Source organism: Oncorhynchus mykiss, chromosome 30, assembly GCF_013265735.2.
Source record: "Oncorhynchus mykiss isolate Arlee chromosome 30, USDA_OmykA_1.1, whole genome shotgun sequence".
Taxonomy (NCBI): Eukaryota; Metazoa; Chordata; class Actinopteri; order Salmoniformes; family Salmonidae; genus Oncorhynchus; species Oncorhynchus mykiss.
In genome coordinates this window covers 36,938,317-36,965,839 of record NC_050570.1, presented here as the reverse complement: position 1 = coordinate 36,965,839, position 27,523 = coordinate 36,938,317, and the positions used below count along the sequence as shown (strand labels likewise).

At 43.5% G+C, this 27,523-nt stretch overlaps 1 protein-coding gene across 2 annotated transcripts in view; it reads left to right on the top strand.

Annotated features, from left to right (window-relative positions):
* The window catches only part of LOC110521789 (N(G),N(G)-dimethylarginine dimethylaminohydrolase 1), a 122,449-nt gene extending 96,142 nt beyond the window's left edge, over positions 1-26,307 (top strand). For both annotated transcript variants that reach the window (XM_021599656.2, XM_021599655.2), the window contains exons 4-6: positions 1,341-1,460; positions 22,436-22,579; positions 24,813-26,307. In XM_021599656.2, coding sequence (XP_021455331.1) covers positions 1,341-1,460; positions 22,436-22,579; positions 24,813-24,929 — 381 coding nt within the window. In that variant the 3' untranslated portion in view covers positions 24,930-26,307. The remainder of the gene's footprint in view (positions 1-1,340; positions 1,461-22,435; positions 22,580-24,812) is intronic.
* The last annotated feature ends 1,216 nt before the right edge of the window (positions 26,308-27,523 follow it).

The following is a 27,523-nucleotide window of genomic DNA, read 5'->3' as shown; positions in this document are numbered from 1 at the left end:
CAGCCTAATCCAGTGATTGTCATGAATTGTGAGTTGTCAATTGGGTGTTGTTCTATTTTACTGTTAAGATAGGGCTCCAGGAGGACAAGGAAGAGCTGGGAATGAGGAGGAAAGGACAATAGTGGAAGTGCATAAAGATGGCGGCCCCCATGCACTTACCACAAATGCCTCATTTGCTGTACTGTACATTGCTCTCCTTTACCTTGTGTGTAGTCAATAGCACAGTATACATGATCCCAATTCTAGTTCCAAGACGGCGACAATTTGAACCTAAAAAGTACTGATTTATTGGCACGTTGAAACATGTTGCACGTCGTAGTTGGATAGTGGTAAAACAAACATTCCGACTGTCAGGAAATGCTGTTCCTTCAGAGAGGATCGATTTGCTTTGATCTAGGCCTACTGTTAAAGTGGCACACCACTCTCCCTTTTACCTCATTTAACACCTCAATAGGTGGTCCAGGTAAGTCATGACACACTTAATGTGGACCAGGCCAGAGAAACAGGGGCAGATATGATGTGGCAGATATCGGTCGGATGACAAAGCGGAGTGAATTGACACTCCATACAACATGTCCATTCCTGCCTCAGTGAACCTGGGATTCCAACCCATGTCACAACACAACATACTCCAGATGCTAATTAATAGCCCACCAGAACCCCTGTTACCATGGGGTAGATATGGTATGACAGACCAAAGTAGGATGACATCACATCATCAGTCGCTCTCTGAGCAGTAGCAGTAGTCTGGTCTTCCAGAAACAAACCATGGAACAGAGAGCTCTAGACTAGAACTATAGCCATGGGGTAGATGAGACGGAACAGAGCAGGATGACACTCAACATCAACAGTCTCTGTCTGAGCAGCAGCCAGGCAGCCGTATAGGAGTGTCTGGCACGCGAGGCTAGAGAAAGACGCAGCTCCCTGTAAAAAAATAGCCTCTGCCAAGTCCCCAAAAAGTCCTCCTACTCCACATTTACTGAATTGGTTGAACAGTGCGGAAGAGAACCTCCCGACAGCTTCTTCTCGTCGAGACCAGTATATAGGGGATCTAATGTCAAGCGTTTAATTTACGCCTGCTAGTTTAGGTTTTTACAGACTGAGGGGAGGGGCCAGTGGCCTGGGGCTCTGGTGACCTCAGAATCTCAACCAACCAGTGGCCTGGGGCTTTAGGGACCTCATCTCTAAGACTCTCAAACAATGCCGGTTCTGTCTAGTCCAATGATGTTAGGGCTTGCATGTTTGCAGGACTATGCTGTGTAATCCAGTAGGTTTGTTGTGTGTTTGCAAGACTATGTCCACGGTCCCTGTAATGCAGTAGGGTTGTTGTGTGTTTGCAGGACTATGCCGTATCCACTGTCCCTGTCACTGATGGCCTACACCTGAAGAGCTTTTGCAGCATGGGAGGACCAGGCCTCATCGTGATTGGCACCAGCGAACCGGCTCAGAAAGCCCTGAAGGTATCAGTCACCATTGGGTCATGCAAGATAGGTCTATGTTCAGAGGACAGAGTTCTTACTTTCCTTTGCAGCATCTTGTAAATTATGTTTAGATTAATACATGTTTAATAGCGTTTGCAGAAAACATAACTGAAATAACTCCTATCTCATCCCAATAGATTTTCTTCAAGTTCAATTTGTGGTGGTCATTCTCATACAAGCAAAAAATTATTAAAACAGTACCGTGCTTAATTGCTTTCTCTTTTCAAGAGCTATTTCAAGTTACCCATAATCATAAGTCAATGTTTATAAGTCCAGGTAGCAGATAATGGACCCTATCAGCTTATGTAGTTGGTGCTGTATATTAACTAATGGGTTCTGACTTGAAACATTTTTGTCAGTTTACAATTTTACAATGTATGCTCGTCGTATTTCAAAAACACAAAGACCAGGCTCTGTCGTAACCGGCCGCGACCGGGAGCTCCATGGGGCGACACACAATTGGCCTAGCGTCGTCCGGGTTAGGGAGGGTTTGGCCGGTAGGGATATCCTTGTTTCATCGCGCACTAGTGACTTCTGTGGCGGGCTGGGTGCAGTGCACGCTGACCAGGTCGCTAGGTGTACGGTGTTTCCTCCGACACATTGGTGCGGATGGCTTCTGGGTTGGATGCGCGCTGTGTTAAGAAGCAGTGCGGCTTGGTTGGGTTGAGTTTCGGAGGGCGCATGGCTCTCGACCTTCGTCTCTCCCGAGCCCGTAAGGAAGTTGTAGCAATGAGACAAAACAGTAATTACGAACAATTGGATACCATGAAATTGGGGAGATTTATTTATATATTTTTTTATAAAAAAACACAAACACTGCTGGATTATCCCAGATGCCAAGATCAGTGGAGGAACATATTCCCTGTTGCCGACTGTACGTGGTAAACTGTAAGTGGCACTTCACTTTTTAATATGGAACATGGCTGAAATAATTTTTATACAATATTCACAAGACACAATTACAGTCTTTATGGAATAAAAATCTAATTTCAATTATATGTGGAAATCAATGACGTACAGTGACTTCAGAAAGTATTCACACCGCTTGACTTTTTCCACATTTTATTGTTACAGCCTGAATTTAAAATTGTATAAATCGCTGGCCCACATAATGTCAAAGTGGGATTGTGTTTTTTGAAGGAAAAAATCTAATTAAAAATGAAAAGCTGAAATGCCTTGAGTCAATAAGTAGTCAACCCCTTTGTTATGGCAAGCCTAAATAAGTTCAGGAGTAAACATTTGCTTAACAAGTCTCATTATACGTTGCATGGACTCACTCTGTATGCAATAACAGTGTTTAACATGATTTTTTTTTATGACTACCTCATCTATGTACCCCACACATACATACAATTATCTGTAAGGTTCTTTAGTCGAGTAGTGAGTTTTAAATACAGATTCAACCACAAAAACCTGGGAGGTTTTCCAATGCCTCGCACAGAAGGGCACCTAAATCAGATATTGAACATCCATTTGAGCATGGTGAATTTATTAATTATGGTGACATCAAAACAGTTAGAATTTAATGGCTGTGATAAGAGACAAGTGAAAATGGTTCAACAACTTTGTAGTTACTCCACAATACTAACCTAATTGACAGAGTGAAAATAATAAACATATTCCAAAACATGTATCCTGTTTGCAACAAGGCAATATTCAAGTAATACTGCAAAAAAATGTGGAAAAGCAAATAACATTTTGTCCTGAATACAAAGTGTTATGTTTGGGGAAAGCCCAATACAACACATTACTGAGAAATACTCTCCATATTTTCAAGCATAGTGGTGGTTGAATCATGTTATGGGTATGCATGTAATTGTTAAAAATGATTAAAAAAAAGAACAAGGAAAATCCTAGAGGAAAACCTGGTTCAGTCTGCTTTCCACCAGGCACTGGGAGATGAATTCACCTTTCAGCAGGACAATAACCTAAAACACACTTACCAAGAAGACAGTGAATGTTCCTGAGTGGCAGAGTTACAGTTTTGACTTAAATCTACTTGAAAATCTATGGCAAGACCTGAAAAAGGTTGTCTAGTAATGATCAACTACCAGGTGTGAAAAGCTCTTAGACTTACCTTGAAAGACTCGCAGCTGTAATCGCTGCCAAAGGTGCTTTTGCAATGTATTGACTCAGGGGTGTGAATACTTATGTAAATTAGATATTTCTGTAATTCATTTTCAATAAATTTGCAAAAATTTCTAAAAACATGTTTTCACTTTGTCATTATGGGATATTGTGTGTAGATTTTTGAATTCAGGCTGTAACAACAAACTGTGGAATAAGTTAAAGTGTATGAATGCTTTCTGAAGGCATTGTATATAATCCCTGGATAGCCTACGCTATGTCTTGGCCAATAAGAGCCTTTGAAGCCACCGAGCTGCCATTATCCTACTCCTCCTTTGATTAATGGAAGTGGATCAGGGAAAAACGATATCTCCACATTAAAATAGCCAATTTGTCAACAATGCCACAATGTGCGCCAGCCAGCACCAATTCGAGGGATGTGGGAAGACATTTCATATGCAAGTATCTAAAATTTTGTTTTTGGTCTATTTTGAGAGTCAGACTGCTCCTGACAGCTTCTGGTACTGTGTAACCATAGCAACACATGCATGCAAATGTCTGTGCATGCTAGCTAGCGACCCCTTAAAATTAGTGGAGTCGGATATTTCAGCATCACCCGTTGCTGACAGGAGTATGAAATCGAGCAGACAGCCATGCAATCTCCATAGGGAAACATTGGCAGTAGAGTGTCCTTAATGAAGAGCTCAGTGACTTTCAACGTGGCTATAGGATGCAACCTTTCCAACAAGTCAGTTTGTCAAATTTCTGCCCTGCTAGAGCTGTCCCAGGCAACTGTTCGTGCTTTTATTGTGAAGTGGAAACATCCAGGAGCAACAACAGCTCAGCCGCAAAGTGATAGGCCACACAAGCTCACAGAACGGGACCACCGAGGGCTGAAAAAAATGATCTGTCCTCGGGTGCAACACTCACTACCGAGTTCCAAACTGCCTCTGGAAGCAAAGTCCACAAGACCTGTTCGTCGGGAGCTTCATGAAATGGGTTTCCATTGCCGAGTATCCGCACACAAGCCTAAAATCACCATACGCATTGCCGAGTGTTGACTGTAGTGGTGTAAAGCTCACCGCCATTGGACTCATTCTCTGGAGTGATGAATCACTCTTCACCATCTGGCAGTCCGACAGACAAATCTGTTTTCGGCGGATGCCAGGAGAACGCTACCTGCCTGAATTCATAGTGCCAACTGTAAAAGTTTAGTGGAGGAGGAATAATGGTCTGGGGCTGTTTTTCATGGTTTGGGCTAGGCCCCTTAGTTCCGGTGAAGGGAAATCTTAGCGCTACAGCATACAATGAGATTCTAGATGATTCTGTGCTTCCAACTTTGTGGCAACAGTTTGGGGAAGGCCTTTTCCTTTCTCAGCATGACAATGCCCCAGTGCACAAAGCAAGGTCCATACAGAAATTGTTTGTTGAGATCGGTGTGGAAGAACTCGACTGGCATGCAAAGAGCAGTGACCTCAACCCCCCCATCGAACACATATTATAAAACAGCACATTTTTCTCTCTGCACCATGGCAAAATGTGTTGCAATGCAGTAAGTTGGTTGAATTTATAGATTATTTTTAATGCCCCGGGCCCTCAAATGCGGTCGTCTCGTCAAGCAGGTGTGTGTGCTCCATTGTCTGACGTGTCACATTCTGTTTCGTGTCTCTACCTCGTACTGTGTATTGACACAGAGTTGCGTGTCAGGCGTGTGTGTACACTACACGACAGTCTGTGATTTGGAGTGGTGTGTGCATGCCAGTGTCCTGCTTTGATAAACAGGGCCATCTGGCATCATTGAAGCATAAGATAAGAATTCTTCTGGGGACTCCTCAATATGCACAAGGACTTAATTAACTTGATGCTAAACACTTTAGATAATATTATTTGGCATTACACTCAATGGACAGTTTATTAGGTACACCCATCTAGTACTGGGTTGGAACCCCCTTTGCCTCCAGAGCAGTCTGAATTCATCGTGGCCAAATCCTGACTCTGCCATCAGCATGACGCAACAGGAACCAGCAAGGTATTCCACTCCTTAATTGTCCAGTGTTGGTGATCGCGTGCCCACTGGAGCCGCATCTTCTTGTTTTTAGCTGATAGGAGTGGAACCCGGTGTGATCATCTGCTGCAATATCCCATCTGTGACAAGGACTGATGAGTTGTACGTTCCGAGATGCCGTTCTGCACACCACTGTTTTACTGCGCCGCTATCGGCCTGCTTGGGGCCCCAGATAGCATTCTATCTGCATGCTAGCAGAATTGCAGGAAATTTGCTTTAAAACGGCAACATTTTCTCTCAGCCTCATGGCAAAATGTGTAGAATAGCAGAAAATGTGTTTTAAAACTGCTAAATGTTCTCAGCCTTGTGGCATAATGTGAGCCAAAGCATGATTTTTTTTTTTTTTCATGGCAAAAAGTATAGATTTGCAGGATATTTGCTTTTAAAACGGCTTCATTTAATCTTACCTAGCCTCTTGACAAAATGTGTAGAATAGCATTATAATACAGAAAATTATTATCTTTGTACCATGGCAAAATGTGTTGAAATACAGTAAGTTAGCTGACTCATTTTTTTTAAATGCCCCTGGGCCCCAAATGCGGTAGTCCCGCCAAGAAGGTGTATGTTCTCCCGTCTCTCCTGGATTTCAAAACGCGTCACATTCTGTTTGGTGTCTGTACCGTTTTCCCGTTTTTATGACACAGAGTTGCCTGCCAGGCGTGTTCACACTACACTTACCCCAAATCCTGACTCTGCCATCAGCATGACACGACAAGAAGCGACAAGGTTCCTCCACTCAAATCGAATTTTAGTTGTCACATACACATGGTTAGCAGATGTTAATGCGAGCGTAGCGACATGCTTGTGTTTCTGGTTCCGACAGTGCAGTAATGTCTAAAAAGTAATCGAACAAATTCACAACGACTACCTTATACAAACACAATGTAAGGGATGGAATCAAAATATGTACATATTTTTTATTTTTTATTTCACCTTTATTTAACCAGGTAGACTAGTTGAGAACAAGTTCTCATTTACAACTGCGACCTGGCCAAGATAAAAGCATAGCAATTCGACACATACAACGACACAGTTACACTTGGAATAAACAAAACATACAGTCAATAATACAGTAGAACAAAAGAAAACAAAAAGTCTATAATAATAAGGTAAGATAAGGGAGTTAAGGCAATAAATAAGCCATGGTGGCGAAGTAATTACAATATAGCAATTAAACACTGGAATGGTAAATGTGCAGAAGATGAATGTGTAAGTAGAGATGCTGGGGTCCAAAGGAGCAGGTGGCGATGTAACTACAATATAGCAATTAAACACTTGAATGGTAGATGTGCAGAAGATGAATGTGCAAGTAGAGATACTGGGGTCCAAAGGAGCAAGATAAATAAATAAATACTGTATGGGGATGAGGTAGGTAGATAGATGGGCTATGTACAGGTGCAGTGATCTGTGAGCTGCTCTGACAACTAGTGCTTAAAGCTAGTGAGGGAGATATGAGTCTCCAGCTTCAGAGATTTTTGCAGTTCGTTCCAGTCATTGGCAGCAGAGAACTGGAAGGAAAGACGACCAAAGGAGGAATTGGCTTTGGGGGTGACCAGTGAAATATACCTGCTGGAGCACGTGCTACGAGTGGGTACGGCTATGGTGACCAGTGAGCTGAGAGAAGGCAGGGCTTTACCTAGCAGAGACTTGTAGATAACCTGTAGCCAGTTGGTTTGGCGATGCGTATGAAGCGAGGGCCAGCCAATGAGAGCATACAGGTCGCAATGGTGGGTAGTGTATGGGGTTTTGGTGACAAAACGGATGGCACTGTGATAGACTGCATCCAGTTTGTTGAGTAGAGTGTTGTCATCTATAAAATAGCCTCCATCACCAAAGTTGAGGATCGGTAGGATGGTCAGTTTTACAAGGGTATGTTTGGCAGCATGAGTGAAGGATGCTTTGTTGCGATATAGAAAGCCAATTCTAGATTTAATTTTGGATTGGAGATGCTTAATGTGAGTCTGGAAGGAGAGTTTACAGTCTAACCAGACAGCTAGGTATTTGTAGTTGTCCACATATTCTAAGTCAAAGCCGTCCAGAGTAGTGACGCTGGACAGGCGAGCAGGTGCGGCAGTGATCGGTTGAATAGCATGCATTTAGTTTTCCCTGCGCTTAAGAGCAGTTGGAGGCCACGGAAGGAGAGTTGTATGGCATTGAAGCTCGTCTGGAGGTTAGTTAACACAGTGTCCAAAGAGGGGCCAGAAGTATACAGAATGGTGTCGTCTGCGTAGAGGTGTACCAGAGAATCACCAGCAGCAAGAGCAACATCATTGATGTATACAGAGAAGAGAGTTGGCCAGAGGATTGAACCCTGTGGCACCCCCATAGAGACAGCCAGAGGTCCGGACAACAGGCCCTCCGATTTGACAAACTGGACTCTATCAGAGAAGTAGTTAGCAAACCAGGCGAGGCAATCACCACATGCCAATAAGAATGTGGTGATTGACAGAGTCGAAAGCCTTGTCCAGGTCGATGAATACGGCTGCACAGTAATGTCTCTTATCAATGGCGGTTATGATCGTCGTTTAGGACCTTGAGCGTGGCTCATATAAATTGTCCAGTGTTGGTGATCGCGTGCCCACAGGAGACGCTTCATGTTTTTAGCTGATAGGAGTGGAACCCGTTGTGGTTGTCTGCTGCAATAGCCCATCCGTGACAAGGACTGATGAGTTATACGTTCCAAGCCTTTCTGCACACCGCTGTTGTACTACGTCGTTATTTGCATTGTTAGCTTGAGCGATTCTTGCCATTCTCCTTCGACGTCTCATTAACGAGCTGTTTTCGCCCACAGGACTGCCGCTGACTTGATGTATTTTGTTTGCCCCACCACTCTCAGTAAACCAAAGAAACTGTTGTGTGTGAAAAGCCCAGAAGGCCGTCTGTTTCTGAGATACTGGAACCGACAGTCATAGCACGCTCAAAGTCGCGTAGGTCACTCATTTTGCCCATTCTAACGTTCAATCGAACAGTAACCGAATGCCTCAATGCCTGTCTGCCTGCTTTATATAAGCAGGCCACGGCCACGTGACTCTCTGTCTGTAGGAGCGAACCATTTTTGTGAACGGGGTGGTGTACCTTATAAACTGGCCACTGAGTATATATGAACATTCTTCATAGGTGACGAGAATTAACAGATTTTAGCGACTCTCAAACATTGCCAAGCTGGCCGATTCTTTCTCACTCAAAATGTAGATGCCGAGGTTGTCTTCTCGTGGTGGGGCTCAACAAAACCAAAACCTGAAACATTTTGGCCCTTGATGGAACCCTGTCTCTTACAACAAAGAACACAGGCGTTAAAAGGAGGGAGAGGAGTCTGCAGGAGAGGGGAAGGGATGAATTTGGAGAAAGATATAGGCAGGAGGAGAGAGATGGGGGAGAGAGTTGGGATGGAGAGAGAAAGTTAGGTAGAGGCACAACTGCTCTGTGTAGCATGGGGATGGAGTGGGAGACGGGAGAATAGGGGGTGGAGGAGAGCAGGCTGCAGGGGAAGGGATGGAGGTGGAGAGAGGAAGAGGCAGGAGGAGAGATGGAAGGAGATGAGGTGGAGAGAAACACTGGAATATAATACATACTTGTACGTATGTCAAATAGGACCAATGTAAGCACCCACCTAATTATTTGTATTATTATAATATTGTTTCTTCATTTGTCTTCGATATTAATGGATTTGTCAGATGTTTTACTTAATTTTCCAGTTTTTAATAGTTCCACCTGGTAATAAATCACCACAATAAGAATAATGGAACTCCTAAACAATGTGTAAACAGTTCTTAATGAGTTTGCAAGTGAAAACGTTTTATTGATTTGGTCTTTGTATTGAATAGTATTTCAGGTGACACATTTGTTGCTCGAAGTAACTGCAGGCCATCTTGCCCACACCCTTGTACTGGGATCAAACTGGAGATCACATTGCTCTAACGTAACTCATCTGTGTCATGTAGAACAAACAGGGGAGGACACGTCATTGAGAGGAAGGCTTCTTCAGTCTAATGCAGAAACAGTACGATACAGACAGGAAAATGCATGCTTCACTACTTGGTCATTTTCTATCTCACAGGAGCTCCCATATACCCCCAAGCATTAAATCAAATCAAATCAAATGTATTTATATAGCCCGTCTTACATCAGCTGATATATCAAAGTGCTGTACAGAAACCCAGCCTAAAACCCCAAACAGCAAGCAATGCAGGTGTAGAAGCACAGTGGCTGGGATAAACTCCCTAGAAAGGCCAAAACCTAGGAAGAAACCTAGAGAGGAACCAGGCTATGAGGGGTGGCCAGTCCTCTTCTGGCTGTGCCAGGTGGAGATTACAACAGAACATGGCCAAGATTTTCAAATGTTCATAGATGACCAGCATGGTCAAATAATAATAATCACAGTAGTTGTCGAGGGTGCAACAAGTCAGCACCTCAGGAGTAAATGTCAGTTGCCTTTTCATAGCCGATCATTAACAGTATCTCTACCGCTCCTGCTGTCTCTAGAGAGTTGAAAACAGCAGGTCTGGGACAGGTAGCAGGTCCGGTGAACAGGTCAGGATTCCATAGCCGCAGGCAGAACAGTTGAAACTGGAGCAGCAGCATGGCCAGGTGGACTGGGAACAGTAAGGAGTCATCATGCCAGGTAGTCCTGAGGCATGGTCCTAGGGCTCACGTCCTCTGAGAGAGAGAAAGAAAGAGAGAAAGAGAGAATTAGAGAGAGCATACTTAAATTCGCACAGGACACCGGATAAGACAGGAGAAGTACTCCAGATATAACAGACTGACCCTTGCCCCCCGACACATAAACTAATGCAGCGTAAATACTGGAGGCTGAGACAGGAGGGGTCAGGAGACACTGTGGCCCCATCCGATGACAGGGCCAAACAGGCAGGATATAACCCCACCCACTTTGCCAAAGCACAGTGCCCACACCACTAGAGGGATATCTTCAACCACCAACTTACCATCCTGAGACAAGGCCGAGTATAGCCCACAAAGATCTCCGCCACGGCACAACCCGGGGGGGGCGTCAGTGATTCAACTCACTCAATTGACACACCCCTCCTAGAGTTGGCATGGAAGAGCACCAGTAAGCCAGTGGCTCAGCCCCTGTAATAGGGTTAAAGGCAGAAAATCCCAGTGGAGAGAGGGGAACCGGCCAGGCAGAGACAGCAAGGGCGGTTCGTTGCTCCAGAGCCTTTCCGTTCACCTTCACACTCCTCAATAATTTGACCCACTGAAGAGATGAGTCTTCAGTAAAGCCTTAATGGTTGAGACCGAGTCTGTGTCTCTCACATTCCATAGAAATGGAGTTCTATAGGAGAAAGCGCTGCCTCCAGCTGTTTGCTTAGAAATTCTAGGGACAATTAGGAGGCCTGCGTCTTGTGACTGTAGCGTACGTGTAGGTATGTACGGCAGAACCAAATCGGAAAGATAGGTAGGAGCAAGCCCATGTAATGCTGTGTAGGTTAGCAGTAAAACCTTGAAATCAGCCCTTGCCTTAACAGGAAGCCAGTAGGGAGGCTAGCACTGGAGTAATTTGATCAAATTTTGGGGTTCTAGTCAGGATTCTAGCAGCTGTATTTAGCACTAACTGAAGTTTATTTAGTGCTTTATCCGGGTAGCGGGAAAGTAGAGCATTGCAGTAGTCTAACCTAGAAGTAACAAAAGCATGGATTAATTTTTCTGCATCATTTTTGGACAGAAAGTTTCTGATTTTTGCAATGTTACGTTGATTGAAAAAGAGAGATCAGGGTCCAGAGTAACGCTGAGGTCCTTCACAGTTTTATTTGAGACGACTGTACAACCATCAAGATTAATTGTCAGATTCAACAGAAGATCTCTTTGTTTCTTGGGACCTAGAACAAGCATCTCTGTTTTGTCCGAGTTTAAAAATAAAAAGTTTGCAGCCATCCACTTCCTTATGTCTGAAACACAGGCTTCTAGCGAGGGCAATTTTGGGGCTTCACCATGTTTCATTGAAATGTACAGCTGTGTGTCATCCGCATAGCAGTGAAAGTTAACATTATGTTTTCGAATGACATCCCCAAGAGGTAAAATATATAGTGAAAACAATAGTGGTCCTAAAACGGAACCTTGAGGAACACCGATATTTACAGTTGATTTGTCAGAGGACAAAACCATTCACAGACACAAACTGAGATCTAAACCAGGCCAGAACTTGTCCGTGTAGAACAATTTGGGTTTCCAATCTCTCCAAAAGAATGTGGTGATCGATGGTATCAAAAGCAGAACTAAGGTCTATGAGCACAAGGATAGATGCAGAGCCTCGGTCTGGCACCATTAAAAGGTAATTTACCATCATCACAAGTGCAGTCTCAGGGCTATGATGGGGTCTAAAACCAGACTGAAGCATTTCATATACATTGTTTGTCTTCAAGAAGGCACTGAGGAATGGAAGATTCGATGTAGGCCGATAGTTTTTTATATTTTCTGGGTCACGGTTTGGCTTTTTCAAGAGAGGCTTTATTACTGCCACTTTTAGTGAGTTTGGTACACATCCGGTGGATAGAAAGCCGTTTATTATGTTCAACATAGGAGGGCCAAGCACAGGAAGCAGCTCTTTCAGTAGTTTAGTTGGAATAGGGTCCAGTATGCAGCTTGAAGGTTTAGAGGCCATGATTACTTTCATCATTGTGTCAAGAGATATAGTACTAAAACACTTGAGTGTCTCTCTTGATCCTAGGTCCTGGCAGAGTTGTGCAGACTCAGGACAACTGAGCTTTGGAGGAATACGCAGATTTAAAGAGGAGTCCGTAATTTGCTTTCTAATAATCATGATCTTTTCCTCAAAGAAGTTCATGAATTTATTACTGCTGAAGTGAAAGCCATCCTCTCCTGGGGAATGCTGCTTTTTAGTTAGCTTTGCGACAGTATCAAAAATACATTTTGGATTGTTCTTATTTTCCTCAATTAAGTTGGAAAAATAGGATGATACTGCACGGTACTGTCTTTCCAAGCTAGTCAGAAGACTTCCAGTTTGGTGTGGTGCCATTTCCATTCCGATTTTCTGGAAGCTTGCTTCAGAGCTCGGGTATTTTCTGTATACCAGGGAGCTAGTTTCTTATGACAAATGTTTTTTAGTTTTTAGGGGTGCAACTGCATCTAGGGTATTGCGCAAGGTTAAATTGAGTTCCTCAGTTAGGTGGTGAACTGATTTTTGTCCTCTGGCATCCTTGGGTAGGCAGAGGGTGTCTGGAAGGGCATCAAGGAATCTTTGGGTTGTCTGAAAATTTATAGCACGACTTTTGATGCTCCTTGTTTGGGGTCTGAGCAGAGTATTTGTTGCGATTGCAAACGTAATAAAATGGTGGTCCGATAGTCCAGGATTATGAGGAAAAACATTAAGATCCACAACATTTATTCCATGGGACAAAACTAGGTCCAGAGTATGACTGTGACAGTGAGTAGGTCCAGAGACATGTTGGACAAAATTATGGCTCCGTAGACCTTTTGGAGTGGGTCTGTGGACTTTTCCATGTGAATATTAAAATCACCAAAAATGTGAATATGATCTGTTATGACTACAAGGTCTTATAGGAATTCAGGGAACTCATTGAGGAACGCTGTATATGGCCCAGTAGCTATAAAAAGTGATTGAGTAGGCTGCATAGATTTCATGACTAGAAGCTCAAAAGATGAAAACGTAATTTTATTTTTTTTGTAAATTGAAATTTGCTATCATAAATGTTAGCAACACCTCCGCCTTTGCGGAATGCACGGGGGATATGGTCACTAGTGTAACCAGGAGGTAAGGCCTCATTTAACACAGTAAATTCATCAGGCTTAAGCCATGTTTCAGTCAGGCCAATCACATCAAGATTATGATCAGTGATTAGTTCATTGACTATAACTGCCTTTGAAGTGAGGGATCTAACATTAAGTAGCCCTATTCTGAGATGTGAGGTATCACGATCTCTTTCAATAATGGCAGGAATGGAGGAGGTCTTTATTCTAGTGAGATTGCTAAGGCGAACACCGCCATGTTTAGTTTTGCCCAACCTAGGTCGAGGCACAGACACGGTCTCAATGGGGATAGCTGAGCTGACTACACTGACTGTGCTAGTGGCAGACTCCACTAAGCTGGCAGGCTGGCTAACAGCCTGCTGCCTGGCCTGCACCCTATTTCATTGTGGAGCTAGAGGAGTTAGAGCCCTGTCTATGTTGATAGATAAGATGAGAGCACCCCTCCAGCTAGGATGGAGTCCGTCACTCCTCAGCAGGCCAGGCTTGGTCCTGTTTGTGGGTGAGTCCCAGAAAGAGGGCCAATTATCTACAAATTCTATCTTTTGGGAGGGGCAGAAAACAGATTTCAACCAGCGATTGAGTTGTGAGACTCTGCTGTAGAGCTCATCACTCCCCCTAACTGGGAGGGGGCCAGAGACAATTACTCGATGCCGACACATCTTTCTAGCTGATTTACACGCTGAAGCTATGTTGCCCTTGGTGACCTCTGACTGTTTCATCCTAACATCGTTGGTGCCGACGTGGATAACAATATTTCTATACTCTCTACACTCGCCAGTTTTAGCTTTAGCCAGCACCATCTTCAGATTAGCCTTAACGTCAGTAGCCCTGCCCCCTGGTAAACAGTGTATGATCGCTGGATGATTTGTTTTAAGTCTAATACTGCGGGTAGCGGAGTTGCCAATGACTAGGGTTTTCAATTTGTCAGACCTAATGGTGGGAAGCTTCGGCGTCTCAGACCCCGTAAAGGGAGGAGTAGAGACCAGAGAAGGCTCGGCCTCAGACTCCATCTCGCTGCTTAATGGGGAAAACCGGTTGAAAGTTTCTGTCGGGCTGAATGAGCGACACCGGATGAGCATTCCTACAGCATTTCCCTCCAGAAGCCATGAGAACGTTGTCCGGCTGTGGGGACGGTGCGAGGGGAGTCATACTAACGTTACTATCTGTAGTTACTGGTGGCACAGATGCTGTTTCATCCTTTCCTACACTGAAATTACCCTTGCCTAACGATTGCATCTGAAGCTGGGCTTGCAGCACAGCTATCCTCGCCATAAGGCGATCTTTCTCCTGTATATTATGAGTACAGCGACTGCAATTAGAAGGCATCATGTTAATGTTACTACTTAGCTTCGGCTGTTGGAGGTCCTGACGAACCATGTCCAGATAAAGCGTCCGGAGTGAAAAAGTTGAATGAAAAAAAAAGTTGAGTGAGGAAAAAACAAAAAAATATAAACGGTAATTAAAAAGTAAAAACCGTAAAGTTGTCAGGTAGCAAAGTAAGGTTGGCAACAAAACGCACAGCAACACGTTAACAAGTCTGCAAGTTGTGACCGGAAATGACGAACAAGACCCGTTTGTGCAAAACCCCTTCTACATACTTCAACCACAGACAGACTGACAGACAGACAGAATTCCATGTCCGTCTAAGTACTTATTTGTTCATGTGGATCCCCATTAGCTGTTACATTACTTTGGAAGGACCCGAGTTGGACCTATGCGAGGAATGTTTGGATCTTTGGGGATTTGCAGGGTTTTCATTGCCTTTTCCCAGGTATTCCCAACTTTAACTATGATTGGGATTGTAGTCATGAAAACCTAAGAAATCGTATCAAGTTTAAAGAGTGTTTATTTTACATTGACACTATTTATTTTTTTCTCTTTTCATTTTTGGCTCTGTCTCAATATACTGTAACTGTACAGCCCTGTGCTCCCTCCTCCCTCCCTCCCCCCTCTCCTTGCCCCTCTGTCAGGCATTCACAGCGCTGCGTAACACGCAAGACAGGTCATCACACGTGTTGACTCAACCCCCCCCACCTCACACGACAACAGGTCCCCCCTCTCTCTGCGGTATGATGCCTGCCTCTGACTCCAACTTCTACAAGCCTGCAGAAACCACATGTGAATGTGATCTCCCGCTGATAAATGTGTGTTCGTAGTTAATCTATAGTATAATCCATGTTATACACAGCTGAACCTCAATTATACAACTATTGTTTAAATGTTTAAAACGCTCACCACCTCATTACCAAAGACAGGGCTTCTGAATCAATGGGGCTAATCTAATGATAGTCCTTGAATAACCACTATAGGGATGCACACACACCCTGTAGGGAATACAGATCCTCTTCATAAAAGATGTGGAGCAAACACAAACACACTGACAGTGACATATTGCTACCTTTCATGGAGACTGTTGCAATAAATCTCTGCCTGTTCTTTTTTGAGGAACAGACACAAGGAATTCCCCGGCATCAAAGCAGGAGACTGGCATGCACACACCACTCCAAATCACAGACTGTAGGGACGGGGGGACGGGGGGGTTGAGTCACGAGCCTGGCACGCAACTCTGTGTCAATACACAGTACAGACAAGAAAACAGAATGTGATACATTTTGGAACCTCAGAGACAAGTGAGCACACACACCTGCTCGGTCGGACTACAGCACTTGGGGCCCCGGGGCACCAACCTGTTTTTTTTGTTCTTTATTTTGGAATTCTGCAAACCTACTGCATTTCAACCCATTTTGCCATGGTGCAGAGAGAATAATGTGCTGTTTTATAATGCTATTCTACACGTTTTGTCATGAGGTTAAGTAAGAGAAAATGGTGCAGTTTAAAAGGACATTTCCTGCAATTATACACTTTTTTGTCATGGAAGAAGAAGAAAAATGCTGTTTTATAGCTCATTTCATGCTTTTGTTCACACTTTGCCATAAGGCTGAGAGAACATTTTGCAGTTTTAAAGCAAATGTCCTGCAATTCTACACATTGCTATCATATGCTATCTGGAGGTCAGGCGCCCCGGGGCATGTGCCCTGCGAGCCTGTTCAGTATTCTGGCCCTGCACACCTGGGACAGACACACCTGAAAGTTGACAGCCAGGCTTTCTCAGTGGTAGAGTTCTTCCTCATCTGCCTTCTCAGTGAGACGTCACCCCCTACTGGCCCAGGGATGCAAAGTGTTGAAACACTAAATAAGTTGAGAGGAACTATCTACAGATTCTACATACTTCAACCACAGACAGACAGACAAAATTCCATGTCCAATTCCAAGTACTTATTTGTTCATGTGGATCCCCATTAGCTGTTACAATTGCATCAGCGACTCTTCCTGTGGCATACAATTATCCTTATCAATGAGATGTGTAAGGACTGTACATATGTTTATTCTCCAATGTTATCCTTAGCTCACTCAACATACTGAGGCAAACATATCCAAGTATTAGTTATTTACACTGGTAATGAATTATTACATACGGTGCAGGATCTTAATTTGTTCACTCTTTTGTTGCTGAGAATTTTTCCTGCAAATGCAAACTTGTAGTGTACTTGAGTTTTTAAAAGGCTTCTCAAGTTTGTAATTTCTGATTTGATTTGCCCTAATAACAAAAAATGAATGAATAAAAAATTAATTGAAATTAAAAAATATCGACCCTGACAAAAATGTACATTAATTATAATTCACATTTTCTGTTGCTGCAGGATTATCTTCCTGCTGTATAAAACTGGCTCAAATTAAGATCCTACTTCTGTAATAGTGATAGCTAACTAATACAGCACACTTTTAGTTGACACACACTGGAGCCCCATTAAGATTCCATTAGCTATTGTAGAGAAAAGCGAGAAGGGCCATTAGCATGAGTTAATGACATAATTTCTCACAGCATTGTAATTCCTGATTACCCCTCCCCCTTCCTCCAACAAGCAATTAGCTGTAGTTACAAAGGACTTTAATGAACGGCTGAGATCATAAGGTACACCTGATCCAACTTGTCAACTAATCATTAAGTCCTCAATGAGTTGAATCAGAGAGGAAGAGGCGACGTGAGAGGTTTTACTCAGTCCAAAATCTTTCCACGAAAATTAGCCCACAACGTTAGGAATTTGAGGTCAATGAGTGTTGAATTTGCTGCGTGAGGCTTATTAGATCGAATATAAGTTTTGTTATGGTTCGGTTGTGATGAATGCACTGACATAAGTGGACACACATGACATTTCGCCAACTTTGAAAAAATGACTTTATATCGGAGTTGTGCCTGTTGTCATAGAGCTAAACAGAGAACTCATCATGGATATAACTCGTTTTAGCGTGGCCATTGCCATTGAGTGCTTACACCATCTTACACCATTGGGCTCCCAAGTGGCACAGCGGTCTAATGCACTGCGTCTCAGTGCTAGAGGCGTCACTACAGACCAGGGGTGGGCAACTCCAGTCCTCGGGGGCCTGATTGGTGTCACACTTTTTCTCCATCCCTAGCAAACACAGCTGATTAATCAAATTGCATTCTAAACTGAATATCATGATTAGGTGAGTGTGAGTGTGTTAGATAGGGGCTGGGGCAAAACTGTGACACCAATCAGGCCCTATCGAGGACTGGAATTGCCCACCACCGCTACAGACCCAGGTTTGATCCCGGGCTGTATCACAACCGGCCGTGATCAGGAGTCCCATAGGGCGGCGCACAATTGGCCCAGCGTCGTCTGGGTTAGGTTAGAGGAGGATTTGGCCAGGGAAAGGCCGTCATTGTAAAAATGTAAATTTGTTCTTAACGGACTTGCCTAGATAAATGAAATGTTTAAAAAAAATGTAAGTAGTCAACTGGGTGGGGATTCCTGTGAGTTGGGAGCAATCAGCCAATGAAGAGGAAAAAAACAGACTACTTTAAAATTGAGATTTTCTCAATTGTGCTGCCCATGCTGTCGCAGATGCTATAATGGCACCGATACAAAGATGAGTCCTCTATCTCTATGGCCTGTTCACGTGTATCTGCTAGAATGGTCCCACCTGATCTCACCTCCTGCCTGCCTTTCATTTTGCCTTTGAGGACATGTATTTCCATTGTTAAAGCGGTCACTTGACTGTCTTGTCAGTATAATAGGCAATCTTTGGTGGAATCAGGTGAGTTTGTCTGGGGCTGCAACAAAAATGTGTGCTGTTGGGGGTACTTAAGGACTGGAGTTGGGAAATGCTGCTATAATGAACGCAAAAGGGCTTGTTGTGAATGCTATTGTAAAGAATGTAAATGGGTTGCTGTTGCTGTGAATGTAGCTGTAATGCACGTAAAGGGGTTGTTTTTGTGAATGTAGCTCAAATCTAATGATAATATCATTAGATATTATTACATGCCTGCTGGCTGGATTTCCTTGGTGAGCTTTTGTGAACGCACACCTAATTTTGAGTAGTGAAGTAGTGGTATAAGGTTGGCATGTTATTCACAGACCAAACTATGACTTTGTTACTAAAGCAGGCTATGACTGTATTACCATGTTACCATGTCTGGTCTGATACTGAGTCATGGTTCTGATACAGTATAGTTGACGGTACACCAAATGTGGCAGCCAGTGTTTGTGTGTGTGCATCTGTGTGTCCTTGCATGCATGTGTGTGTGTGTGTGTGTGCCTTGCATAGTCTGCAGTCATACTATGTTTAGCCCTCCCAAGTTGAGGACGTGTACCGGATGAATTCCATCATCTGATCGTACTCATAACAATTGTGGCTATCACTGCCAAGCCTCAGCCGTGAAGTCATCTCCACAAAATACTCCCTCTTACTTAAACTGAAGTGCTAATGCTCTCTCACGCACACTCTCCCTTTCCAGTGAACCAGGGTTCCAGGTTGACTTATGCTTAAAGTACTCACTGATTGGCCCATAACTGACCCCAGGCCCAGCTTTCTGCCCCAGCCCTATCCCCAAGCCCATACCCCCAGCCCTATACCCAGACACCAGCTTTATATCCCACACCCCAGCCTCAACCCCAGGCCTATACCCCAGACCCAGCCCTTTACACTACAAAATACTGGGTTGCAGGCATTGCTTCAATTAGTTGGGTTATTTTCTTTAAAAAGATAACTGTTGAGTTGTTGATTCTGGGTTATTGAGGCATGATCAGAAGACTTGGGGCATGGCTTTCAAATAGTTATTTTTGGCCACCTGTGAGAGTAAATGTATTTATGTTAGTCTGTTATGTTGTATTGTTAGCGCTGAACACTGATCGTTTTAAAGCTTTTATGAGGCTTACAGAAATGTGTGTTTCTTAAGACCCTATACAAATCCCAAAGTTGGGATACTTACCACTTCATTACAATATGCAATTAGTAATGTTCATATTATTCATATTTTATAATAATGAAATATGCCAACTTAAGGCACATTCAAAATTGCAGAGTACAATCTTAACATTTGATACAATACAACATATGAACAGGAATGACATTTACCCTTACGGGTGGCCAAAAATATCTATCTGAAAGCCACACCTCTATTAAGCCATGTCTCCTGAAAATAACCTAAGGATTACATTAAAAAGACCCAACTGCTGGGTTAACCCAGCATGAAAGTGAATAAAACCCATGTTTGTGTAATCCCAACCACACAACATGTTGGGTTATTCACACAACCCAACTGGCTGGATCAAGATAACCCAGCGTGTGTTCTGTCCAATATTTACCCAGCACTGGGTTACCAAATAACCCAAAAATTGGGTTGTTTTTAACCCGTAATGTTTTGGTGTACCCAGCCTCAGGTCAGAAGGAGCAGCTAACCCCCCCCATTCACACAGATGCCACCACTTGTGCCCCCGCATTCACCTTCTTGAAGAGACGCTGGCCTAAAGGGACAGGAATAAACATGGACCATAAGCCAATAACAGTCAGTTCTCTGGGAAGAAATGTGTGTCAAGGACCAATCCCAAATAATGACATCAACAGGTAGCCATTACAGTCTAAAAACCATTCCCCTGGTCCATTGGATAGCAACTGGTTTGTGAGTGTGTTTTTGAAAAGAGACATTGTAACAACTTAGTTTAATGGCTACACGGGTCAGGGAAAATTGTGTGAACTGTGAAAATTCCACATATTGTAAGTGTGCTGCAAGAATACTCTGTGTACTGGTGACTTTAGAGGAATGGCATCCCATATCCCTTCATTGACGTGACAGTAGCTTTTGTTATGTGTCTGTTTGTTGCTCGTAGGGTATTCCGTTACCTCCCAGTGAATATTTTGTTTAGCAAGATTGACTCTGCACATTCCGTCACACATTCAGCAGTTTTTCATATTAAACAGTACTTCGGGGGAATGTACATAGTCATTGTGAGAGAGGCACTGCTCACTGTAGAGATCGTTCATTGGTTGTAATCCAGTTCTGTTGTGCCCCATTTGTGTTACGTTAGAGAGCAAGACGCTCATCTGAAGGGGGTTTGTAAGCTTGACTGAGGTAGTAACAATTCCTACAGTATATGGGGAAGAGTTCAGTGAAGGGAAAATTGTGCCCAGGAGGACTGAAATGGGGAGTACTGGTTTAACATCAGTCAGTTGAGATTAGAAAGTAATTGGACAGCTCATCAGACAGTCCTCGTCCTGTTAGTGTAGCATTTCCTATAGACTGCCTTTCAGTGTGTCTCCTCTCCTCTAGCTGTGGTCTGCCATTATGTTCTATCGGCACCCAAAACCAGATCTCACGTGTTTTCTAGCCCGTCTGTCATGAGACTAGTCGTTATACCACATCTCCTCAGGCATTGGCTACTGCTCTGTGCCCTCTGACCCACACGATGGAGTGATGTCATTATGTGATAAAGAAACTGAGGACTTGCCTGAAGTCCAAAAATGATCCCTCATCAATGTCCGACTTGGATTTGAGAGGAGAGAAAATTATAACTATTATAAAACTGAGGGAAATACTGATCTGTTTGGCGTGAGTGTCATATAGTCTCTCACCTCTCTGACTCAGTCTTTCATGCCAGACCGCTAATCCTCCTGTGTGTGAAGAGAGCGCTCGCGGTCACGCACATGGACCGTGTTTCATTTAGGACTGCTGCGGTCACGCAACACGCCATACATAAGCCAAGGTGTTTATGGTCATTTTCTCACCCCGCCAGGCCGGGCGGAGCCGGCAACCGCCTTTCGGGAAGAGCAGATCTGGGAGATACAAACACATACCAGACACATGCACATTTCTCACACACACGCACACCGGCCAACCCCAGGGTAGAGGGGAATGTGTGAACAGGCCAAACCACAAAGCCCATTGTTCACGTCATGATCCACAGAGACAAATGGAGCATCGTGAGGGGTTTTGAGATTTATCATCATGGATCAACACCACAATCTCTCTTCTAACCCAAATTCTCCTCAAACACACACACACACACACACACACACACACACACACACACACACACCAGCTCAGACTCTCTCTCTGCATGATATAAAAAAGAGGTGCAGAGCAAAAGGGGCGAGAGGAAGAAGTCAGGGAAGAGGGGAAGGAGATGACAATTCCTTTTCAATGTTTACTTTTGCTCTCCCTCATCCTTTTCCTCCTCTAAGGTATCCACCGGTGTTCAGGTCGTAAACATTGGACACACACACACACACACACTCTCACACATCTGCTCTTCTCTGCATTCAGGTCATAGTGCTTGAACTAGTGCTGCTCCTTCTCCCCCAAGCCCCGACCCAGCAGATTACATAAATAACATGACATCTGCCATGAAAGAATGTCAGTCAGTCTGTCTGCCCGTCTGTGTTCTCCATTAAGGCCCAGCCACCCAGATAGTGGTTTGGAGGTTAGGACTGGAGCAGGCAAAAACAGCAGGGTCTGGTTCCTTTTTGCCCAGCCACAATATGATCCTTGCCCCTCCTCCTTCGACCATTCCCTTCAATGTTTGCCTGGAAAGGTATAAGCAGTGTAGGGGTAGCGCTCCCACCATATTCGTTACATATCTAGAAACATCAGAGAGCTATGGCCAAGAGGTTTAGGAGAGAATTTGGACTGGGCTTCTTTCCAATCTCACCGTGGCTCTGTGTGCCCCGCTCACAGCTTACCAGACATCTGTCTGTCTGTCTCCCTGTGTGTCTGTAGATCATGCAGCAGATGAGTGACCATCGCTACAACAAGCTGACGGTGCCTGATGACATTGCAGCCAACACCATCTACATGAACCTCCCCAGCAAAGGCCATGTACTGCTACACTGCACCCCAGAGGAGTTCCCAGAGAGTGCCAAAGTGAGCACACACACACACACTGTGCACTAGCACACACACACTGTGCACTAGCACACACATGCCAATCTCTGTGCTCCCCCAGTTATTAGCCACTGAATATTTATATTTGTCGTCTTGTATGCATATGTTTGTCGTAAATATCCCTGCACTTTGTCGTGACCCTTGGATGTCAGCTCGTATGGGAGCAGTGAATGACATGTTATTGTCTCTGTAGCTGTTAGAGACGGCTGAGGATGAGCCATGTCATTTAGACTCCTCATTGTCGCTACGCATTCCTGTGTCACTATGACAACCAACACCCTGCAATCTGCACAGACCTCAAATGTTCTCTGCGGTTAAAACCCAAACTTGAACATTTTATTTTTAGTACGAAGCATTTATTGAAATACGTCTCGTTGGATTTGGAACTGTTGTCCGATTTCCCAAGGCTTAATGTAATATGTGTCTTGAGGATTGGCTAAAGGGGAATTCAACCCGAAACATAAAACCAGAGTGTCTGCGTCAGTGTCCTGTATCAGGCCACTGTAGAGTGTATTCATATGGGTCTTGGATCGAAGCTTGGGGCGCTTTCTGCCTCTCTGCGCACCATCTGTGGGATGAAGAGTCATTAAATGTAGAGGTGTTGGAATCACAATCATCAGGGGTGTCGGAACACAGGGATACATTTCTGCGTGTCAGACTGTCAGACACAGTTCCATGTAATCTCTCGCAACCACCACTCTGGAAGAGCAGATCTGGGAGATACAAAAACAAGCTGTGCGCCCTCTCAGCCTGATTGAACTTAGCACATCTATATAACAGTAATCTAGACAGACAGACACCCCCCCCCCCTTCAGATAGAGAGAGAGGGAGGAAGAGAATGAGAGAGAGATTCGTCAACCCAATCAGACCGAACCCGCTCACTGCCTGCAAAGCCGCTCCGCTTTCTAACAGTATAAACATTAAACATTCTCACCCTAAAAATTCTGTCTCTGGCTATTTTTAGTAGCGTTACATAAAGGGGGGGGGGGGGGGGGGGGGGGGGCTGAGAAGAGAGATTGAAGTCGACTAGACAAAAGGTCTCAGCCATCCCCCACAGTGAAGTTCTCCTACCCCTTGTATAAATTTCAACCACAGTAATAACAACCCAGCTGGAAAGAACAGACTCACTGCCATAAAAACAGAAACACTTGAGTGAAAGAGAGCGAGAGAACAGATTTAGAAGAAAAAAAAGGAGTTAGGCGGAGAGGAGTTTGGATAAAGTGCATCGCCCCCCCCCCCCCCCCCCCCCCCCCCCCCTGACCTCGTGATCCCCCTCCAATGGTTGATGGGGTTTATCCCTGTTCTATGTATTGGTTGTAGGAAGGCCAGAGTAAGACCTGTTGATTCATGGCTGGAGGATTTGATAGGTCAGAGTTGGGTGGGTTGCTTGTTGCTCTTACGGTACTGCAAGCCCAGGCTTTTAGTATGACAGAAGGGGATTTTTTTTTTTTTACTTTTGTGTGTAATGTTTACTGTTAAAGGGCAATTCTGCCAGTCAACCTCATATTCATTGTCTCCAGCACCCAAACCAGTGTCTACATGTATGAAAACAGTATGATTCTATGATCTGTGGTTAAAAAGATAAGAAAGGTCCTAAGAAATGCTTCTGTGTGACATCACAGGGTAAAAAAAAGTGATTTTTAAACCCTGCAATGAGTTTCTAGCCAGAGGGAGGGTATTTCCTAGCTCCCATGTCACCGCAAATTTCATAGTGTTTGAAAATCACTGTTTTTAAAATGTTTAAACTTTTGATGAGGTCATCGTTTAGAACTTTTTTACTTTACATTTTTTTCTACAAAATGTAGAAATGAAAATAGTTTAAAAATGGTGGTGACCTTTTAATTATTTCTAAGTTGTTGTTTTTGGTTGTTGCTTTGGCAATGTTAACATGTGTTTCCCATGGAGAGAGGGAGAGAGAAAATATATATATATATATATTCTGGCTTGGAAGTGTCTTAGGAAAACAGTGGTCTTCTTCTGGAGGGGCTCCACAGGGTGACACATTGCGTTGAGGGTTTCTGGAGATGCTGTAATATTTCTCACTTAGTTTTTCTATCTTCAGAAGACTGAGAACTCGCTATACCTAAAATGGTCATTCTTAGATTTGCATCCCTCGTAAGTGCTTCCAAATCATTGTAAAATGAACAATGCCTGTAAACAATGTTACGGAAGGTGAAGACAGACATATTCCCTCTCTCACTCTCTTCCCTAGGTGTTTGAGAAGCTGAAGGACCACATGTTGATCCCAGTGTCGAACATGGAGAAGGTCAAGGTAGACGGAGCCCTCACCTGTTGCTCCGTTCTCATCAACAAGAAGGCCAAAGTCTGATCTGAGCATGCTCCGTTAGGGGTCTCTCAGGCAGAACTGGGTTCAAATACTATACTTGAAATCTTTCACATACTTTGATGTGCCAGGAGAGCGAGGTTTGCAATTTTGGAACTATACTATTGGGCCATTATTAAGCCAGGCAAGCTTAATCAAGCAGACAATGTATTTAACATGATTCTGAATAGTATTTAAACCCAGGTATGCTCTCAGGGCAGGGTCGGCCCACTACTGCCCCCTTGCCCGAAACAAGTCTGTTTCTGCTGTGTTACCCCTCGATAACAGAATGTTATCCAGGCTACCCACCCCCTCTGAAAGTGCTCATGTGTCAATCATTCCCTGTGCTTACTGGTCAATGTTTACAACCCTTTAAAACAACCACTTACAATAGAACACTGGAGAGGCCAAAAGGATGGTGTTTCATAGAAAAGTATTGTAAAAAAACAACTGTGGAGGATCTATATAATGTTACGGCATAGTGCAGTATGCATAGTGCAGGAGCCGGTTTATGAAGAATAAACTAAAAGCAAATCCGCCAAGATACATTTACAATCATCTGCTGATTGCGCTCTCAGTATTTAATTGTGGATTCAATTCATCATGATTCATAGTCATGCCATGTAACAAGTACAAGTTCTTATTGGGGGGGGGGGAAATGTATGAAATCCACCCAGTTATCTTAATAATCTGGAAATTGGCATAATGAGCTGTTCCTCTCTCTGCCATGGAGACCTGAGTGCTCTTACTACATTATTGTCTGTTCAAAAAGAAACGTATATGATTATTGAACAGGAATGTTGATTGACCCCTAGCTGTGATGATGGTGCTAGTTATTCCATCCAGCTGAACATAGGGTCAATTCCTCTTATTAAACTGTGATTTCTGACATCTAAAGCCAGGGTAGGAAACTAATTACAAAATGCACATGCAATTGTCATCAAAAAAGGCCTTTTAAAAACAGTCATAGGATGTTCATTTCCTACTACCCTGTCTTAACCTAAGCTGTGCCCACTTTATGAAGGACTGAGCACTACTTCCCTGCCGTGTATGACATGTTTGTAGTGACCAATACTTGTAATTTCTCGTTACACTATACATACTTATAACATGTCTCAATTTGCTGTGTGCCTCCATCTTAAGTGGCTTAATAACTACTGCTGTATAGTCTAGTCAAGAAGCCATTATAGGGGTTTCTTCAATGTTTTAAAGCCCTTTATTGTCCCTGTATTGACTACTGTATTCTACGGGTAACTGACAAAAATAAAGAAACACTTAAATGAGGGATACAAAGTATACTGAACACAAATATAAAAACACAACACGTAAAGTGTTGGTCCCATGTTTCATGAGCTGAAATAAAATGTCCCATAAATGTTCCATACTCACAAATTTGTTTATATCCCTGTTAGTGAGCATTTCTCCTTTGCCAAGAGAATTCATCCACCTGACAGGTGTGGTATATCAAGAAGATTAAACAGCATGATCATTACACAGGTGCACCTTGTGTTTATTAAACTGTGGGTTGCTACCATGTTGTTGTCATGTAGTGTTGCTACCATGCTGTGTTGTCATGTGTTGCTGCCATGCTATGTTGTCGTCTTAGGTCTCTCTTTATGTAGTGTTGTGTTGTCTCTCTTGTCGTGATGTGTGTTTTGTCCTATAGTTTTATTACATTTAATTTTTATTACATTTATCCCAACCCCCATCCCCGCAGGAGGCCTTTGGGTAGGCCGTAATTGCAAATAAGAATTTGTTCTTAACTAACTTGCCTAATTAAATAAAGATAAAAAATAAATAAAAGGCTACTCTAAAATGTGCAGTTTTGTCATACAACACAATGCCACATATGTCTTGTTTTGAGGGAGCGTGCAATTGGCATGCTGACTGCAGGAATGTCCACCAGAGCTGTTGCCAGAAAATTGAATATTCATTTCATATTCATAAGCTGCCTCCAACATTGTTTTAGAGAATTTGGCAGTACGTCCAACCGGCCTCACAACTGCAGACCATGTGTAACCATGCCAGCCAAGGACCTCCACATCCGTCTTCTTCACCTGTTGAAATGTCTGAGACCAGGCACCCGGACAGCTGATGAAACTGTGGGTTCGCGCAACTGAAGAATTTCTGCACGCTGTCAGAAATCGTCTCAGGGAAGCTCATCTGCGTGCTCGTCATCCTCGCCAGGGTCTGACTGGTTTTCTGATCCACGCCCCTACTTTTTTTAAAGGTATCTGTGACCAACAAATGCATATCTGTATTCCCAGTCATATGAAATCCATTGATTAGGGCCTAATTAATTTATTTACTTATTTCCTTATATTAACTGTAACTCAGTAAAATCTTTGAAATTGTTGCATTTCTATTTTTGAAAGCAGGTGCTTCTATACATGTGTGGTTCCTGAGTTAATTAAGCAGTTAACATCCCATCATGATTAGGGTCATGGATTAAAATGCCCAGTTGCCCATTATTTTGGCAACCATGGGTAGAAGAAAAGCTCTGACTTTGAAAGAGGGGTCTCAAAAGAGCAAAGGGGGTTTAAAGTGTATGTGTGTGTCTCAGTCACCAGCTCTGAACCCAATTGAAGACTTATGAGAAA